This window comes from Prenolepis imparis, unplaced genomic scaffold (assembly GCF_030444845.1).
Source record: "Prenolepis imparis isolate NDT839.2.m4 unplaced genomic scaffold, iyPreImpa1.0 SCAF_2, whole genome shotgun sequence".
NCBI classification, from domain to species: Eukaryota; Metazoa; Arthropoda; class Insecta; order Hymenoptera; family Formicidae; genus Prenolepis; species Prenolepis imparis.
The window spans coordinates 15,891,850-15,914,104 of NW_028141160.1; the positions used below are offsets into that span (position 1 = coordinate 15,891,850).

At 37.5% G+C, this 22,255-nt stretch overlaps 1 protein-coding gene across 5 annotated transcripts in view; it reads right to left on the bottom strand.

The window, feature by feature from the left end:
* The window catches only part of LOC145949021 (uncharacterized), a 68,811-nt gene that overhangs the window by 33,487 nt on the left and 13,069 nt on the right, over nt 1-22,255 (bottom strand). For all 5 annotated transcript variants that reach the window (XR_014427526.1, XR_014427525.1, XM_083058695.1 and 2 more), the window contains exon 2: nt 20,270-20,376. Coding sequence is in view for 3 of the 5 variants with exons in the window: in XM_083058695.1 (XP_082914821.1) it covers nt 20,270-20,376 (107 nt within the window). In the remaining 2 variants the exon portion in view is untranslated. The remainder of the gene's footprint in view (nt 1-20,269; nt 20,377-22,255) is intronic.

The following is a 22,255-nucleotide window of genomic DNA, read 5'->3' on the forward strand; positions in this document are numbered from 1 at the left end:
AGCTTTCCTACTTCAAACAAATAGATCGAACGAAATAGTCGTCTCTTCAATGCGCTTACGGATTAATTGTTAATCGCTAATTATAATAATTGTAGAAAATAACCGCGACTCTCTCGAACATAGGACGATCATGAGAGTGTTTAAGAATAATGTGCTATACGCCACGAAAAATAAAGACCAAAACATCATATGATAAATTTATTAATGCTCCGAAATATTTAACATTTTAGAAATCGTCCTAAATTTTGTATAGCGTCTTATTATTTACAAACGGTTAGCTTGTCGTCATTCATAGGGAGAGCGGAAAGAGGTTGTATGTTGTATATCGTAATATCTTGGAAAGTACGATCGCGTCAAGTACTAACAATAAGAGATGCTAAACGATTATTCCCTACGAACACGCTAACTTCGCGTTCTCTCGTCGCAATATAAAATACAATGCAGGTCGTGTACGATTTCGCAATGCAGATACAGAACCTTTCTGGCTTCTGATTCATTAACAAACTATGTATTTTTTTTATAGCAAAATTAACGTCGGTACTATGTAAAGTACACAGCGTAATAATCATATTCTAGTCTGATTAATTCGTGCGCGATCATAATTAATCATGTTTTGGCGAGTGAGTCCCATGAGGAAGCAGTAAAGGACAATAAGTAAAAGAAGAGGAAAAGCCGGCAAAAACATTGAACAACAGCGAACCAACTATAATACATATAGCGTAAACAATTTATAATTTTGTTAAGTTATTATTTTTTAGTTTCAAATTAATTACTGATCTTTGTGATTGTTAATTTACATTATTATGCATATAAAATATTCTTAATCTTATTATGAAATACGTAGAATATTTAATAAATTGTTTACTGTAATTTGGAAGAATGTCGATTTTAATTTTTTCAATCATTTATTTACGTGTTTGCTGATGTTAATATATTGTAACAAACTCTTTTCTTTACTGAAAGAATCTTTTTTATCGTTTATACATATACAAATAAATAAGTAAAATATTTATAATTAATAGTTATATATATATACATATATATAACTAAATATATTTAAAATGAGTTTTTTAATTAATGAGTCTTTCAAATTAGTCCTTATGAGTTAATTATGTTGGCGCGTTAAATCCTTTGTGGAGTTTTGTCCTCTACATTATTTCTTGATTATAATGGTGACAGAGCTTTTAGAGGGAAGAAACTTTAAGGACACGCAAAGGGTCGAAGGGATGAATTAAAAGTAATTGCCAGATTATGGGAGTGTCTGTCTATCACATGCACTGTCTAGACTTTCACTCTTTCAAGCCGCGCTTAATATCGTGTAAAAAAGTGCGAAGCAGTTTTAACTGACAGCTGGATCATAAGAATGCGAAGTCTAAAAAAGTAAAAATTCGATTTCTTTCCGAGAAAAAGCGAACAAAGAACGGATGCACAGACGTCTCTCAAAGTTGTTTTCGTCTGACTGAATGAAGAACAGTAAAACGTAAAGTGTTATTTAAAGTTATTTACCGTATTTTAATTGCTAATATCGTTTACTAATGAATTATTTATGCGCACTTGTCAAAAGACCGTAGGTATAATTAACATACAACGTAATACGTATTCAGGACGAACGGTGTAGTTCAGACGGCATAATTTCACATGACATTGTATAAATTAATTATTATCGCATAATCTTGCGGGCGTTTGCTAAAAACATTTCGTCGTCGACAGAGTCACGAACAGTTCATAATTTCTTAGTAGCGAAAAAAATGCAAAGACAGGAGAAAGGAAAAGAAAAGCGACGAAAAAGAGCGACCACGAGTAACGAGCCTCGCTTGGCGCCGCCAAGTGAATCACGCGTCATGAAATAAACCGCGGGACGCGTGTCGTTTGTAGACCTCTGACAGGAGAAATATGGCGAGAGCCGACCGATCACCGTTTCGCGGGCTCGTTCTTTCTTCTCTCGCGAGTACTCGCAATAATAAATAGTTTATTAAAAAATAACTTGAAAAAATTTTTTAAAATAAAACGACTATATAAAAAACTTGAGAGAAGATTGAAATTATTTAAGCTGAATAACTGACAATAATTTAATTGTTACAATAGTAAACAAAAAGTAAAAAGCAATGCCAATTTCCAAACAAACTTAATACTGATTGACTGTCGAGTGAAACAGATTTATTGGTATGTTCCTTGTCTGTCACGTATATTAACTTCCAATTTTCGCCGATGGTGAAACCAGCTCGGTTCCCACCGCGCCTTGTCAGATGGTGGCCGGCAGGAAGTCGCTGAAAGCGTGCCATCAGTATGTGTGCCTCTGCTTTTATTGGCAATCGACCGATAAACATTTACATCCCCTGTCAACGTCCCATTTTCTGCGGACGCCTAGAACAATCTTTCGACTACTCTTCGACTCGAAATCGCGCAGGCATTCGTCTCGTTACTTGAAGCCTCGTTAATATTTTATATGCGTGATGCTATTTAATATTAATAAAAAACCTAATAAAAGTCTCCCGTTGAAAATATATAGATCGTAAATTAATCGATGAAAACTCGTTCTCTGAACTAATCAATTTTTTTGTCTTCGAATCTATAAATTAATTTGACAGTTATTTTATATCATCGAGGTGAAGGTATTTTTCGCAAATTAAGTTTTTGCAATTTCAATAACGAAACATTGTTTCCTTTAGTCTCCAAAGTAAAGTTTATTATCGCTTATAAAATCTTGCCGGAAATTCAACGTTCGCGTTCAACAAAGATCGCAAATTATCCTAAACAATAAATAATCCTTCCTCGATATTATTCTCAGAAGAAGACCCGATCTATATTTTGAACATATTAATGATTTCGCAATTCGTTATTGCCGCTAGTCGGTTGATCAACGTCGAAAGTTGTGCGTTAAAGCTTGATCGATTCGTTATTTTAGGCGCATCAGACGGGAGTTAGATCGTCGGCGCATTGGCAGATATCCAAATGGGATAAGCCCTGACGTAGCCGCGTGAAAACGACTTTAGTATGTGTATGTACGTGTGATGTGTCCACGATTTCGCATCACATGCGCGAATTACGCGTTCGTTAATTCGCATTATTCGCTCTACCCGTTTGATCTGTCCGCGAATCGATCGTCCTACAAAGGATGCTAATTTAATCGATCCGCGCCCAGGCGCGTCTCTCTCTCTCTCTCGTACTCGCAAACTGGCTATAAATAAGGAAAAAAGAAACGGCTTCTCTACGAACATAAGCTAAACGACAAACAAACATCAAATCGTGCCGAGGTCGAGAAATTTCTACGTTGACCAAGTATTTTCGCCATCACTTAGCATCGCGTCCGATGCTAAATGTTGGTTACTTTATTCTCTACATTCGCCTCAATATCATTCACTTGATAAAGATGAACGGCCAAGGTCTTTAGACGCGATGCAATTCGTACTTTTGGCAAATAAAATGTAATTATTATATCTCTTGTATTATTTATACTCCGTATTAATAAATACGTACATATTTTAAGAGCAAGATATAAATAACTGTGTTTTGTTAAGAGCATAGTAGAACGTTCCGATCTCAAGTCTTTGCCTGTACGTGAAATACTTCTCGGCCTTGTGAGCACCGTTATTAGTTTACGAGCGGCTAAAAAAAAAATGGCGTAACTGCATGCGTGTAGGCGTGGGAGCGCGCGACAGCCCGAAGGTCATCGGGGTTGTCTCGTCATTAAAAAACCATTATCAGAGTGGCGATAAAGGCCGTCACACGAGTGGAGATTTTCGAGGAGAGTCTTCTTCTTATATTGCGCGCCGCGCATAATAAGAGTATTTTCTCCTTTCGCTTGCGTAATACCGCGACGAACGCGAATCCTTGACAGATCTCATCTTCGACGGTCAACGGCGATAAAATAGCGGGACCAAGACGCTGCCCTGGCACACACATGTCGCGTCTGTATCCACTAATTGCACGTGATTCTGTGTGTCCCGAGAGCAATTAATACGTTCTCTTGGCTTGATATCAGCTTAACGTCATTCTATAACTCTCTCGAGAATCGGAACTAAAATACTTTTCGTAACTATTGCCTTAACTTCATCTAAATCACAATCTAAATTTTAGTACGGAGCAATTATAAAGAAATAAAATCTCTGCGCGCATAAATATGGAAAACAATTATTTACAAATATTATAATAAACGTCATTCTCCAGTATATCTATTATTAATGTCTTTGCAATTTGTTCTTTTATGTTAATATCTTTGACATTATTAATTATGTAAATCGATATTGATGAATCAAGTGTCCTTTGGCCGATGATTGAATTGTTTTTTACCTTTGTCCGAGAAGTAAAGCAAGATGAGTAGGCGGAGAAGAAAGGCGCGATTTTATGAGAGAAAGAGAAGCAGAACGGCGTAGAATTACAAAAGTGAACACAAAGAGAGGCAAGAAAAAGAAAGCCGGCGAACGCAGAGCAACGACCACCTGAGCCAACAATAGTCTCTCGTTTAATCCACTTGATGCACTGCCGCGCAGTTATTAACTTTTTATGCGACTCCCCAGCTGCGTTTAAACACTTCGGACTAAAAAAAAATGCATTAACGCGGGAATAACCGGCAATTAAAATTTATTCTACGAAATCCATTGGATATGTATACGTATGCAGATAAGAATAACCGCTCAAACAATGATAAAAATTTCCGCTCGACAAGATTAATCCTTCTTAGTAATGACGTTAATTCTTGATTTCAAGAGAAAAGAAGAAAGAGATAAACAATTTTTTATAAAAATAGAATTTAACAGGAAAAAATGATATATACATACTATTTAATAAATATATGTGAGCTAAGGAGATTTATTGTTCCGCAAAGAAGCTTATATATTTATTATTAAACCAGTTTTAGTTATTTTACGTCAAATCTAAGTAATCTTGAAAGAAGCACACACAAGACAGCTAATTAGCTTCTAGAAATTAATATTCGTTTTCTATGCCATTTCTCGTGTATTTTCATCACCGATTCTCTTTGATCTCTCGCATAAAATTTGACGGATCCAAAAGCCGTATCGTCGACGCAACAAAATGCAATGCATAAGACGCCAGAAAAGTCTCATCATATTAAATTAAAGGTAATCGCTGGCAAACACACGATTCTTGGCATTAACTGCCCGATTTTGTGTACAATGTAGAAGACGGAGAGATCATGATTTATAATCGCGCGTTAATGATACATTCGAAATGCATCTGTCTATCGCCAGACGATAAAGATACGGAGCTAAAATTAAATCGGGGGATGCCCGAATTCGTCATCGCTGCAGGATGCAACATGCAGTAGTAATATCAGTGTCCGTTGAGCCGACGCCGGATGCAGCGCGAAACGACGACAATCAAAAGACGCTAATTATGCATGCGTATATGTATGCGTGCGCGCATGTGATGATCGCAATTATAACATTATCTAGATTTACATATATGTCCCGCGCATATCAGTAAATATATCTGTTTTCTTTAAAATAAAATGTTAAAAATTTATTTTAGAGAGAAAATCATAGAATATAATATAATATTCTTTGTAAATTTTGATTTTTTTTCTTCTTATATAAAGATACATTTTTCGAATTTAATTCCGTTTGCATTTGGCTGATGCATTTAATGCGACCCTGATGCAACATGAAATGACAAGGCGGACTAACAGCCGCTATCGTCGACTCGGGAATCGAGCTTACGCGGGTTTAATTCGATCTGGCAGCCTGCGCGGAGTTTATAACACGTACATACACATACACACATGCACATGCACCGGCCACGTGTACGCCTCGCTCTGGCTCTCTGACCACCTGCGGCACCGAGAGATCTTTGTCGCGTAAGCTGCGTCGCGACGCCGCCGATCGTTCGTGTGCACTCGCATTGACGCACCGACAACGCACCCGCGGTCTCAAATTCCAAAGAAAACAGCGTGCAAACCGTGCCAACGCGGAGATACGACACCGTGGCACATCGTACGCCACGAATAGAGCCTCCTCTCGTTCGCGATTTCAAAGCGGATTCGCCGAATTTGCTGTTTTAATTGTTTTTATTGAAAAATATTTCTCTAGGAATTCTTTAGATTGTTTCATTTAATTAATATAACAATTATAAAGTTATACTTTTATTTCATTTTCTTCTGCTCTCACTATCATTACGTTTTATCACTGTAATTTTCATAATATTTAATAATAATTTATGATAGATTTTATTTATGTTTTTTCATCCAAAAAAATTAAATTTAGATTGAAAAATGACATTTAAACGCGCATTATATATGTATTCTGTCAGAAGAGAGTGAGCGCTCTGTTCCAGTTTAACTTTCATAATGTCTGGCGGAGCTTATGTTACATCGTTTCTCAGCCACGCGTGTGCTCATGAAGGATTAAAGCAGCGAAGTTTCGCCACGTGTATAAGAGAGAAGGGGGGAATCTTAGATACGTCACGGTCATTTTTCTCTCTCTCTTTTTCTTTATCGTTCACGTTTCCTCTCGCTGCTGGCAAACGCAAGTCTTCCCGCACGAAATCTGCATTCGACCGCTTTTTCCTGCCTGCGATACGGCCCTGCCCTGATGCGTGACTAATTGTGACAAAAGTCCGGCGCGCGTCTCGTGTCGTATCTTACTGAAATACTGGCGGTACAGTGACTCTTGACATTTCCGTTCGCCAGATTCGAATCCGCGGTAAGATATCCCTGTTCGCCGAAACTTTCGACTTCACCGAATCTCTGCGGTCCAGCGCGAACCGACGTTTCGCAGACTCTTAAATTTTTTTTTCATCATTTTAACGCGTGATCTTTAACACTCGCTCTCTTAAAAGCTCGCGTTTCACCTTATTCTTTCATATTACGTGTATACATTCCGAGATCTTAGCTAAGGAGCATCGATATTCAGAACCGAAAGCCGCAATTCGCGGGCGTTAAGAGATAATACGCGCGCTAATTCGCTAATTATTGAGCGTGCACGCGTGCGAGCATAATGGTGGTGCACACAAACGGTCTCTTCTTTTCTTTCTTTTTTTTCCCAACCGCTGAATAATGGCGTGCGCAACGAATGACGGAGTCCCCGCCTCCGCCGCTTCGCTTGTTAAGATTAACGACTGGCCGACGAGCGCCAAGAACGCGCGTCCGGGGACACCGAGAGGAGAATCCGGAGACAAGGGAAATCCCCTACGCGATATTCACCCTCTCTACGCACACATCACGCTCCCCACAAATATCTTTCTCTCTCTCTCTCTCTCTCTCTTTCTTCCTTTCTCTCCTCCTTTTGTGTAAACTCTCTACAGAAATATAGAATTCTCGAGAGAATAAAGGAATATAATTTCATAGAAGCGCGAGAGCATATGATATAATTTATAATATTGATATACATATACATATACAATATAAAAGAAATTTAAATATTTTTGCTTTCATTAATTTTATTAGCGTAACATTATATTTCGAACGTTATAAAATTATTAATATTTTATAAAAATTTCTATAAAAACGTAAATTCCTCGAATGGTCCAAAATTACACACACTTATACATATATAGCGTTATTAAAAATTTGAAATAACATTTTTTCAAGATTTATATCTTGTGTCTGCACTGTCTAAGTTATGCGTTGTGCATTTTCGGGCATCGCTGTGCCACTTTTACAGATCGTATATGCGCCGTAGGCAGCACAGCAGGATCGTAAAGTTCGCGAGGATATCGCGAACGCGACCCGGCTTTATTTCGGTCGTCCGAAAGCCAATCGTGGAAGGAGAACCGGTCGTTTCGAAATCCGCCACCGCGCTCTGTACCGGATAAAGAAACTGGTCCAGAGTTTGCGGCGGTCGAAACGACAAGCGGTGGTGCTTGGCGGTCGTCCAAGACTCGTGATGTCCGCGAATTTATCGCGAGGAAATCCTGACTGCGGACGCGTGCAAACAACGTCGCGCGGAAATAAGCATCGGCCGACATAAAGGTTGTTCTACAATGAATTTTCATCAAATATAGATTGTATTTTAATTTTTAATCGAATCGATTAAGCCAGAAGAAAAGGAGTGGAAAAGACGAGAATTGAAATAAAGAGCAGCAGAGTATTATAAAATTTAGATATACGATTAAAATTAATTTTTTTATAGTCTTAAATGCATCGTCGATGTATTTTTAAAGTTGATTTTAGAGGGAATTGAACGAAATTTTTCGAGTTCTCTTCTTCCCTTTCTGTGATCTTCTATGTTCCGCGACGTGGAACGAGTTTGAAGTCTCGGTCACGAGAAACGATAAGAAAACCACTCGGGGCTTGTCGCACGCGGCTGATTAACACACGGAGGAGAAAAAGACTCACGTCTCTGACCTGGATTTCGTTTCTTCCAACGCGCGATTAATGAGCAGACGTTACGCCGCGCGCTCGCTTTCTAAGCGTCCGCGTTTTACGAGGAAATCGAAAACGCGAGCATATCGTAGGTAAACGTGATTTTCCGACTTGCATAATATTCGCGATAGGGATCTAGAAATCGCGATTCTTTTACCGTTTTATTTTTTTTTCAAGGCTAGAATAAAATTTCTGTGTACACGTCGAGAAAAATTATAAAGATTATTATGAAATTAATGAACGTTCTCTTTTATAACAAAAAAATCTATGAAATAAAAAAATACCATGTTTTAAACTTTGAATAAGATTTTTTAAAATTAAAAAAACGGCGCGTTTAGAATGTTCTTTTCTCGAGTGAGTTTGGTTCTCTTGGTGGTTGCACTCCCACTTACAACGACGCAGGATATAAAAACGATGTGAGCGACGCGAGGAGGTCGACGAAGAGGGACCGTGTTCGACGAGCTATTTGACCCCGAGGGGTTACGCATTGCGTATATAACGATCGCGGCGCACATACATATATACACGGATGTAGATACGCACACGCATACACGTGCGCATTGGATTCTAAATTCTTTCCGCGCTTAAGTGCGTACACGTGCAAGAACTGCCAACGCACACCACGTGCGTATGGAAGAATGTCGGCGATTATGCTCGATCTCTCGCCGTCGGTTTCGCTTCTGCGAATTCGTCTCGCAGAATTACGATGAAACAAATTTGCGCTCGAAGCTCCTTCTTAACTCTGGCAAAACGTTCTCTCCCCTCGCCGGGCAAGAAATTACGAGCGACCGTGTTAAAACGTGTTGCCAGTACAATATTGTCAACATTGCAGCAATGTTGACCCGCAGGAAAATAGTTGGGCGGTAACTTGGAGGGAGTGGAGACAGAAATGCCTTAAGATATCCGCAACGGTCTGGGAGTAAAGTTCGGCGACTTAAGCAGGATAAATATAAGTCGGCTTTGTTCAAAGAAAAAAAAAAAGAGAAAGAAATAATTTTGAATTTTATTTTAGAATAAATACAGAAAATTATTTAGATTTATGCAGAGTGCAGAAAATGTATTAAACAAACAAAAAAATATTTGTTAGTCTTCTCTAGATGAAAATAGAGTGGAAGTAATATTAAAGTATAATTTTATGAATTTATTAAAAGATTATATAACTCATCTTTACGTTAATGTAATATATGCTATAATAAAACTCTGTACGTATATGTAATATGCATAACATCTTTTATTTTATACGAGTTTAATTATAACTATTTACTATCTGAATATATAATATCTATATAAATGCCCGCTGAAAGGAACGATTATTATATACTATAAAAGATTTAATTATAGAATCATAGAAAGGTTGGAGATCGAAAATAGAATCAGAAACCTCTGAATTAATAAATGACATAATATAAAATTCGGTGATGCGCGGAGCATTCGAGAATTTACAACAACAAAAAAAAAATGATTTTGTCCCTGAATATATTTGTTTTCAGAGATGCATGTTTTCTCATCCTATACTTTTCGACCATCTATTTCCCGATAGCCTCGCAATACTTACAATTAGCATGCTGTCACGTCACGAGTATAAATCTTGCAACGCTACCGATTTATTACATACACAGTAACGCGTATGACATTCCGAGAAACAACCATTTTTAATGGGACCATCTAAATTTCGCAACAATTTAAGACGGCAAATACCGTCAAAAACATTGATAACACTTTTCGAACGCTTTTAACGTATAATAAATAAATGTCCATACTTATGTTATCTTTTTATAATATTATTAAGAAAATTTGTAAAAAATGACACCACCTAAAAAAATTAAATATAGCGTATATCTTTTATGTAGAAGTCATTCAATTTATACTAGTTTACTGATTTATCGCAAAAACAAGTTCTCGCAAATCAAGATCCGAAATGTTGCGCGATTAACCAATCGCAGATGTGTGATTTTAATCTGCATATCCAATGCGTCCGGAAGAAAAATAATATGTTCATTTTACGCCTTTAGAGATATATTTTAAATCGAAAAAAACTCGTTGCTTCTCTCTCTCGTCGACCTTGATCGTCTACACGTGACGCTATTAGAAGCCGGTAAAAGTCATCTGCGCGACCTTGATTGCTATTCGTACGTCAAACTGACAGAAACCAGCTGGCTTTTAAAACTAATCGTTGAAATAATATCGGTCTAAAATTTAAGAATATCCTTTAATACACTCTGCAATTTGCCGCATTGCAGTTTGTAAAAATCCTTTACATATTTAGAATGTTTTATAATTATAAAAATAGTACGCACGATAAATGATAATAACATCAGTAACTAAAATATCCTCGTAAAAATTGTATTAAATATATGCTCACGCGTCGAAAAAAATATGTATATTTGCGGTTTTCGCAGAAATCTGCAATTTCAGAAAAGAGTCGTCTCGTTCATAAAACAAGAACACACGTGCCACCGCAGCAACCTTGCGCAAAATTTACGAATCGCCTCTTCAAATATTTCGACGCGACCTGGGATCTCCTCTATAAAATAAATCGCGAGCCTGAAAATAATCCTGTTTCTCTCGAAAAAGACACGTTCCGTTATAATAAATATACTAACAATAAATCACACGGGATAAATCCTCGCGTGGCATCCATAATCCAATGAAGTGTTTCAAGTCCTTGTAACCAATTAAAAAAATAATTTCCATTTTTTTATTACGAGCGAATCCAACTGCTTTGATCGTACTAGCCAGATGAGCAAGTCTATTACATTTTTTTCAGAGGAAAGAGCTTCCAAAAAAGTTCAATTAAAATTAAAAAAATATTTGTAAAATGTCATCGCGTCATTCGCGGTATCGCATTCTTATTTTTGAAGAATCTGAATTTCATTGGCCCACCCGAACATTTTGGAATTGTTATGAAATTAGTAGAGGCATCAATGCGACATTTTATAATCTCTAAGATTATAATTTGAAGAAAACGACGAAGAGAGTCACGGAAACCCGGTTAGTCTCAATGGATACCGAATGGCGAGGATGAGAGGATGTGTTCGGTGTATGTACCCAGGTCACGTTTCACGTCGTGACTAGTAGCCAAGCAGGTTTCGCTGCTTCGTTCTGATCGTCTGGTACCACCTTGCGCTCGCGCAATCGAAAATGCACCGCGGACCGGAGCGAATGAATAATATCAAAGAACAATATCGAGGAATACGTAACGCGATACATATGTATGTGTAAAATGCCGCCTCTCCGTTATGGGCATACGTTATAGCGGGAATACACCGCGATCCTGACATAATTGCGTATCGAGGATGCATTGTGAATCACCTTGAGAAAGTCTCTCTCGACCGCGTTTCATAATAAAGCCGATTTTTAACGCGCTATATTTTTAAGATACTAAGTTGGACCTTGATGCATTCATCATTGTAATATATATGTATATAACGAGCGTTCAGTCCCGAAGAGTTGACATTCGAAACTGATAAAAGATATGATTTTGAGATGCGTTTATCTACCGGATTCAAGCGCGTTCGTAAAATGTAAAATTTATATTATATTTCGTCATATTCAGTAGCAAAATAAATTTTTGCAAAAAATTAACTTTGGTTTGTTATTTTGTTTTTTTGTACAAAAAATGTATGCGTGATTTGTGTGATAAAATTCATATATAATGTAATGTATACATGATGTATATATTAGCATAAATCGTATAAAAATAAAAATAAAAAAAAATTATTCACACAAAGCACACAGTCTTTCGTCGCGTACTTTCTTCGCACTTTCGTCCTTTGTTCCTGCTGCGCTACGATGCATGCGAGAAGAAAACGCGTACGTTTAAACTGCGCAGCGAATGGAAGATAAGAGAGACGAGAGTGCGAGCAAGAGAAGACGAGTAGTGGAAAGAGTGAGAAAGAAACTGGGGAACTACAGACAAACAAGAGGGAAGAAATAGGCACGTGGCAGTGCTTAGGTCAACTGCACACAATGCCCGAAAGCGAATCGAGAGAGAGGCTTAAAATATGTTATTAATGAAATGCGATAATTTTGGGCTAAAAAAACTCCTCGGTTACACCGTTTAGGAACTTCAAGTCGCAAAAAAAATCGTTATCTTTCTATAAATTTATCAAATTTTTAAAGATTGACATAGAACATGGATGATGAATGTAGAGTAAAAGAGAGAGAAAAAGAGAGAGAAATGCATTGTTAATTTTCTAAGAATCTTTTTGCACATGTGTAAATATTTTTTAATTATTTTGTCGCTTTTTTTATGCGACTGTAATTCTACTCATTATAATGACAAAACTATAGAAAATTGCAAATTTACTCACACATTGGATTTATCTAAATTGGATTTATTATAGTCAAAGAGAGATTGTAATTCGATCACACACACATACAGATCATTATACGTATCGAAAACATATAAACTGCGATGTTTCTGAATACTCGCGATAACGAATGCAATAATAATATTATTCTTTATCATTGTAGGAAGGAAACATTTTACACGAGAATTAATATTGTTGCGAGATTATATTATATAACAATTATTCCTGAATAAAAGAGAAAAAAACGACAGCGCATCCTTAATTAAAGTCGCGTTACAAAAAGTACCTGACTATCTACTTATGACGCACGAGCTTGCGAATGCATCCCGAATATCTCTACAAAAGACTCTCGGAATACTCTCGGAGGGTCGTTCGCAGTATTGTGCGTAGCGGAGGACTTTCCAGTTAAGAACAGCAAAAGCCAAACAAACAGCAGCTTGAATTAAGCATCGCTTTCGCGAAGGCAAAACGAAGAGGAGGCGAAGAAAAAGGATGAAATATGCGCAAAGAGGCGCAAAAGCTCGCGCACATATGCATACATGTACATATGTGTGTGGTGAGAGAAAGAGAGAAAGTGAAAAAAAGAGAGAAAGAGGAGCAGCACGAACGATCGGATGGTGAATCCCAAATGAGATAAAAGGAATTAAAGAGAGAGTGACACAAGGTGGTTGCGAGGGAAAGTCCCCTCTTTTCGCGCGCGCGTCCTCACAAGTGTATGTATAAACGCAAAACAAAGCACCGCGGAATAATGTTTAATATAACGCGGAGGGCAACAACACCGTGTGTCGGAGAAGTGCGTTTGGAGAAGGGGACAACGAACTTGCACACCGTAATATGTACCGTCGACATTCTGGGTTAAGCGCCGCTGCGCAGAACCGCGCCACGTGCAGGTTTCGCTGGGAGAAATTAATCGGCGAAATCGCGAGGAGAGAGAGATTGCTTCCGAAACAAGGCGCGACCTTCGTCGCGCGACTCGCGGCCTGGAGAACAAAGTCCCACATGAGACACGTGAGACGTTCCACGCAATCGCGAGCCTCTTATACGGTTTTATTGTTTTTTTTTATATCGCCGTTCGTCTTATTGTTAGCTCGATCGCTTATATTGTTCGAAATCGTAAATTTTTTGTTTCATCTCGAATTATTGAGAAATGCTGTTTATATAATAATAATGTTTAGCTTGTGACGTTAATTTTTTCCGCAAACGCATTTGAGCCCGAGTGTAGAAATAAAAAGAGATTGCTATGCCCGTTTCGATAGGGTTTCGCAACCGGACGTTTTCTCTTTCTCTCTCATTCTCTCTTTCTTTTCTCGACGACACAGAAAATCAAAGTTTACATTAGATAAGGAGTTGCGTGCTTGCCGGCCGAACGGAGCTCTCGAGCGCTTTGTTTGGAATCGCTGACAAAGATCCAGATTGTGCGAGGCTAGCACTGAGAATTGCGATAAGGGTATAACTCGAAGGCCGTGGCCAGATACACCAGCCGGTTATAAAATAAAGAAAACGGAGCTTGTTAGAGAGAAAGAAAAATATAGCCTATCTCTTTCGCTAGTTTTCTCGGATAAGCCGAATACTACGTTGTAGCGAGTCCAATAGTACACTGTGAATTATCAATTTAAATTTCTATTTAATGCGATAAACACGTCAAATGGATGTCTGATAAAAGACGAATTTTAAATATTGCTCTCTATAATCTTACATTCACTTTTTTATTTGCTTTTCAATTTTAATTATTTTTGCTTCAACTTATTTTATTTAATTTAAAAAAAACACGTCAATTATTTTTTAACAGGAAAATGATTTATTTAGCTAAAATAATTCCTTCAACGCGTGCCGAGGAAAGGTCTGTTTCGAGGAAGTCGGCAAGACCGCTCGAACCCTTCTGATGGGTCTGACGTTAGGTTCTTGGGCTTGTCCGGAATGCGAATGATAAAAAGAAAAAAAAAAAAAGAAAGGAACGAAACCGCCAAATACCTCGGCGGATGGACCACTTCCTCGTTCTAAGCCCTGCTGAGACGGCCGGTGTGTAACACTCGCATTCTTTGTGTTCGCCCTCTTTTTTCATGACTTCTTTCTTCGGCACTGCTCCGTAAAATCTTCGAGAGAGTGTTAACGCGTCGGTGAAGCAAAGGAGTTTCCGATCCTTTTACGGTCTTTTTATCTCTTACAGAAAGAATAAATCGCTTAAGATGTCGAGAACTTTCGACGATTGTTAAGCAATAGCTTTCGAAAGAGGTGGAAAAATTCCAATTACGTGGATGAAATATAATATCATTGATTTATGATCTTATCTCTTTATTTAAGTGAGACTTAAATATAAACATATATTTAAATATCGCTTAAAACCAAAATGACGTTGGTGCAATCGGGCCTTAATAAATAAAAATAAAAAATATTGCAAATTTTGTGAAAAATTTCTAAAATTTTTTACGCACCGATTGACCGTTCAAATTTCAGCATAAACCTTTGCAATACGTCGCATTTCATTCGAGAGAGTCCACAAATCGATACCATCGCCCATTCGATTGCCCATCTGCATCCGAATGTATTCGAGGAAGAGGTACACGACTGTCGGGTACCGCAACAAATTCCGAACCCTGCGGTGGTCGTTTCAAAATGACCGACGAATTCGGGATCGAGAAACACGAGCGGGATGGTGGCTTTCTCGTGCGCATTTAAAAAGGCACATCCGGTCACGTGGGGATTGATTCGATCGGAGAAAACATCATTTCGATGTAAATGCGACCCGACTGCATAATATTGTACGCCGACGCGAACTCGCGGCCGATAAACACAAAAGTAGGCTTCCAATTTTCTTATGCTAATTCATATGACGCCCGTTCGAAAGAGTTTTCGTCAAACGATGCCTTTAATAAAACGTTTCTCTCATCGATACAATCTCTACAATTATTTCATAAACGTAGATAAAGTCATATATAAAAATAACAGGAATTTTATTGCAATTTTTATTGCTCATTGTTTTTTTTTGCTTCATTATTCGATTAATTTATGTGACTCACGTGTTAATAATCTGTCAGAATGTGAGTGACATTTCTTTGCTAAGATCTGTAAACAATATGTTTGGGAGTGCGCGTTTAATAAAAAACAAATCTATAATCTCTCCGGTTCCTCGCAAAGTCGTGTCTTTCTCTCGAAAGTCGAGTCACGAAAATTGGCGGGTCGCGAAAACATCTTTGTACGCGTCATCATCATTGATCTTGCGCAATATTTGACGAGTCTCTGGGCCGTCTGCCAATTGCGATCCTTAACTTAACACATGTTGCGAATAAAATGAGGACAAACATGATATGAATCATAGACTGGCGTCAAGCAATTGTGCGGTCGAAAAATGTCTAGCCGGAAATTATTAAATACATTACACAGCTGTGCTACATAAATTCGATATCATATTATAATAGTTATTGTGAATCGAGAAGATATATGTAGGATATTGTTTTTCTTCTTTAACACACAATTATAAATATATAAAAAAAAACAAATATAAAAATGTATAACAAATTCTCTAAAATTATTAAAATATCAATTAAAATACTCAATATTTTGTGTGTGTGTGTGTGTGTGTGTTCATAAATAGAATGATAAATTTTTATCATCTCCATGCGCAATATATCCGTAATATTCGTTTAAAGTTTATATCACTGTATTATTAAAAAAAAATTGACTATACAAAATTACACGAATTTCCCTCTCCGCAACCCTCGAATCATGATGTAAGATCCAAGGAGCAATGTAATCCGTCGAGGATTCAGCGATAGCGGAATAATACGCTGGCACCGACTCTGTGTCTAGCGCGAAGATGCGATCAAGCGCGGACTCTTTTATCCCACGCATGCACGCGTGTTCTTTGTTTACGTGCGCATTCCACGGAGCCCGTCACGCGTATGCGGCCGCGCGAATCGCGCTGGTTGTTACGTTCGCGTCGTCGCTCCGCGACAACGTATCTGCATCATAAAGCCTACCGCTTTAGTTTGGCCTACATATCCCGCCTCCCCGCCTTCTCCCCCGATAGCCGAAGTAGTGACACATCGTCGAGATAACAATGTCAGGAACGCGAGGTAAAGCGAGATTTTGCCCGGAGTTCTCTTCTCTTCGCGAAGAAGAGCTGCGACGCTCGTTAAAACGCGCGATGATCGATCTGCTTCACAATTGACAATCGTATTCTTTGATGTTGCGACGGAGATGTATGTATTTAACATATTGGTTAAAAAATTTAAATTAAAATTAAAATAAAATCTATGTGACAAGAGGAATATAAATGTATTATTTATTTATGAGAAACATATTTCTTATGAAGAGAGAGAAAAGAAAAATAATTGATTAAATAATAATTATCTTCATTGATAACTTCTTTATAACTACATATACTAATATAATGTTAAATATTATTGGAGATATAATTAGAATAGATATGATATAGTTAGAAAATATTTTAATCTTAAATATAGAATTTAAAAATAATTTTTGTTTTTTTAATTCTTTCTGACATTAAAATCTCTCTCGATGCGTGAACTACATTTATAATTTCTTTCGCGACAGTTGTCGAGACTCGCACAAAAATTGCAAAATTAATGTAATAATTAAATATCTTCGCGTCGTTATACTTCTCTATTGACTCTGGAGATCTGGCTAAAAAAAAAGTGCAAATCTCTCTCACCGGTGACCCATTGTGCGCGAAGAGTATGGTATATATATATATTAAGCAGATGAAATCTATTATCCCACGCATTTCGTCGCTTAATAGCAAAGAGCTGGCACATTGCGATAAGTTAAAATATAAAAAGGTTAAAATATAAAAATCAAGATAACGCCGGAACACAGCACAACTTTTATGCGATTGCGTAATAGCGACACGACGCATAAATTGAATACAAACACTCCATTGGATTTATACTTAAAAATCACAGATAAACGTCGCCACAAATAACATTAACTTTTATACTGCAATTGCATATATGTTTGGATAAATTGTTTGAAAATTGAAAGAGAGAGAAAGATAAGAAAATCTTAAGAAAGAGACTTGTTCGGAATAACGTAAACATGTAGTGTATAATAAACAGCTTGACATATCTCGATATAAGATAATACGTATATGTACTCGAAAAATATTTTGAAAAAATATAGGATAGTTTTGTGTGTAATTTGAGAACATGTTTAAATGTTTAAATAAATAATATTGAAAGTACCAAAGTGCGCTCAGAAAATCCCATTGACGCCGATGAGTCACCCTGGACGACATTATTTAAATCGAAGCGAGGTACCAGGGATTATTGAGCCACGAGAAATGATTATTATTGAGCCATCGTTAATTAGCCGATAATTCGCGCGTGCAATTAGGTGAATAAAGCGCACGCTCACGATTCCGCGTGGAGAGCTACAATTAATTCAAGGACACACACTATAATGAGACACATCGTTGGTCGGAATTCGCGATAATCGCGCATTCGCGCGCGGGCTTATTTGTAACTCTGTACGGATATATCGACACGGTCGCGGCGTCGCATTTTTCTCCATCCGACGATGTCGGATCGTTCTGTTTAAGGAGATCTAGATGCGCAGAGAGCTCTAGCTCTTCTAAGGCGGCACTTCGCACGACCTTCGCCTGGATCCATTTTCAACGGATTTCGCGGAATCTCGCTCGCGGAATTGCGTTTCATGCGCGTTGAATTCGCGACGACACACGGCTTTCAACATACTCCGGTCGATTTTCCGTGAAATCTCTGTAAGATTTGTCGTATCTCGTATATGTACATTGCGAAACGCGGTATAAATTTTACTCTCGTGACATTCGCGCGACCAGATGTAATGATTAGGATTTAGATAAAAGTTGACAATTGAATCGACACGTGTTTCGACGAGTACAAATCCTTGAGAATATTGCATATTTTCGCTACACGCTAGAATACGCATTTAAAGCCGCGAACACAGATTTGTGAAGCATACATACATGCATAAATTCTACGAAACTCTGAATATTCAATCCCCTCGTACTCTAGCCATATGCTTTTACGATATTCTATGCGCGACGGTCTTTTAGTATGCACTGGTGCATCCAATCGAATTTTTTCCGTTAGCTCATTCTTGCCTCAAACGTTACGATTCTATTCGGATCTGTCATTTTTATTTTTACGGACTTCGACACTTGTATCGAAAAAAAATTTCTTTTAATATTCCAAAATCATATTTATTTAATATTTATTATTTTTTAAATTATTTATTCAATATATTCTAGTTGCTAAATTTGACGCCAAGTCGAACAACTGACTTGTCAAGGCCTTCTCGCTGCTGCGCCACGTTTCTCTGCCTTGTGGCGAAGCCTGCTCCGAGAATTCTCGGCGATAAAGCGAAATCCGTTCCACATACCGCGCGCCGCAAGTCTCCCTGTACGTTTTTTCAGGAAAACGATAACGGTCTGCAATCGCGCGCTTGTGCATGAAACGCTCCGCAGTATCGTCCTGCGAAAGACACTGCAGGAGGAAAATGTCGCGGAAAATTTATAAATATATATATAGAATGTCCATTGTGCACGGTGAAACGCGCCTTTAACGTTCGCGAAACGACGACGCGCGTTTAAAATCCATGAGCTCGAATGAAGCGAGTAAACACGGTATACAGGATATTCCTGTATAGGCATCAACCATTCGGCGAGTATAACGGAATCCATTATCGGTGATTACTTTATTTCCAATAAACTTTTCCGGAATTTTAATTTAATACTCGTTTACGCGGGACCAGTATCTTCGACACTTGTAGTATCGACGCGCGATTAATTTCTCGGAAAATTTAAGGCAACTCTTGAACCACCCTGTACAACGAAGATATGGGAAGCAATTTATAATCTTATCTCGTCTCGTCGTATATTCGAACGCAGGCACAAACGCGTGCCGCGATCTTCGTCTACGTCGTTTCGAGCCCCTGACTTTATGTATGATATCGATGAATTATAACGCTTTCGACTTTGCGCGAAATCCGACTCCCGATTATCAACTATAGATGCAAGAGAGAGTCAAGTTCGAAATGCTCCATTTTCAGAATTCGATATCTCTGCCGTCAAAATGTTTGCACGATGAAATGTTTTCATTATCTCCAAACACTTCGAAAGCAGTTTAATTTTAACGCGAGTTGACAGTTAGTGATACTATCAATACGATTGCCAATCAGCAATAAATGTAATATCAACAATAACACACAGAGATATTTGCATTAATTAATTATAAAAACATGATTTGCGAAATTATATTTTCTTTCGAGTATACGCAGCATTAATCAACTATGATAATGATCAGCTGTTTCGAGATTACAAAAACAGCTGAGTATTCGTATCTGACTTTTTAAATAAAAATTTTAATAAAAATTCGTTTTCTTGTATATACAAATAAGCCATCGGCTTTAAGTTCTTCCAAAAGATAATGCTGACATTTCTCTACGTACATAAATTTCTTTTCCAGTAGAGTTAATTGCGCAATCAATCACCTCAATAATCGAAAGCGTCAAGCAATAATCGAAGGTCAGCCCTCGTTGAATATATATATTCGAGACTCAGCGGTAATAAGACGCTCGTGTGGAATGCTTAAAATCTTTATCCATTTGCATTGATTTGTATAACTACACTTCCACGTACCTTTTGTTTTCCTGGTATTATCTGGCGATATTCCTTGGTTGATCGATTGTTGAACGACGTCGCATGGTATAACGGGACCAACAAACTCGTACGATGTTACACTTTGTCTGAAACATAATTATTCAAAAACATATTTTAAGTAATATTTATCATTTATAAAATAAAATTATTGTTTTTCTTAGAAATATTAATTTTAAATATTATTTTTTATCTTAAAATAATTAAATATATTTTAATTATGACAATTTTTAAAATAGATTTATCTTTATTTATATGTACAGATCTATGCAAAAAATTCATGTATCCGCGGTTAAAGTAAACGCAATGAACACGTAATATCGCTACTGGTCCAGCGACATATTCTAAGTACGTACATTACAACGTTTCTTTTTATCCAAATAAACCGACCGCTCTCTTCAAGGTACGTCCATTTAGCTCTTACATTCCACCAAAGCCAAGGTAAATGGAAGGAAAAAGAAGAAGCAAAAAATAGAGAAACGCAAAAAAAAAAAAAAGAAACGTCACTCGGCTCCTCTTCGTCGTCCCCGACCTGGCACCAAGCTTTAGTCCCCCTTTTCCGCGCCCCTTCCACGATTCAGTCAATGTAATCACTAATCACCGCGATACTCACGATCGCAAAGTTTAATTAGAAATTGATCAATTCGAGAAAGGGATCGTGAAAAACCGCATTGATCAACGAATGTTCGATATCGCGTAAATATTCGTGTAATACAGTTTTGATGTTAAAAGCTAATTACGTATTTTTTTTGTCTTCTCCTTGGCAAATTTTCCATTGATTGTCTAGAGCGATTCGCGCGTTTATGTTCGTTTAAAATATGCAACCGACGCAGATCAGTGGAACGTTCGCTTTTCCCCTTGCGATAAGGCGCATTCAATAACTAAACGGACTAAAGCGCGCGCGCTGATAACGACCCGCGATAACGATGCCGATAACGCGGGCGATATCTTTCCTGCACGCGAGTCTAAGCGGCGCGTCCTCCGAATTTTTATCTTCGGCTTAGTGTGTAAAAAAACATAGCACGACGAAAAAACGCGCACCGTAATTTATTTCTCCCGACATGTAGCAGTTATTAATAATATACAATATTAGTATATCATAAACAGTATAAAACAATTTTGTAAGTAGTGAAAAATGATCTTGAGAAATGCAAACAGTAATAATCATTATATTATTTAAAACATGTAATGTCATTATGTAGAGAATATAAATATTTTGTAAATAATTATTATATACTAATATATATTAAAATAATATAATTATAATAATTATTATATACATATAGCCCGAATCAATTTCTGTAGTTTGACGCAGAGTAATTATTCTGTAAGATTCCTGTTTTACTAACTTTTTTAATTTAAATGCCGAATGTTTTCGTTTTCCTCGACAATTAATGACTATTATTCCCTCTGGCATATTGTTGCACTTGAGTTCATGAGTGTGATTATATAGGTTTTTTTTTTTTTAGGCCGCGCATTCCGAGCTCGGTTTAAGTTATGCTGCATATTATCGATTCATATTTGCGACCATGAATTCCTACAATCATCGCCTTTCTTTCGACTTTCATAAAACCTTGCGATTTCTAGAGTTCGCGCGTCTTTGTGCTTAACACGCTCGTAAGTGTCCTTCCGACTAAGAATAACTCGAATTATTAATGGCCAAGTGCGCCGGCTGTAATCTTAAATGCAATAATCGCGCACACGTGTCTCCTGACACCACAGAATCCAAAAGCTGATGGATAATTTTCTTAGGGGAGAGAAGAGAATAATGTTCTCCTTTCGTGACATTTTAATTCTAATGAACGTGACTTGTACATTCCAGTGCTATTTTCTCTCCAAAGTAAATTTGCTTGTTAAATAAGGCTAAATGCACGAGAGTGCGAAATCTAGGAAAGTATTGCATCGCAATATATATCTTGGATATAATACACACACTGCATATCTTAAGCAACGATTTCCGCGATATCT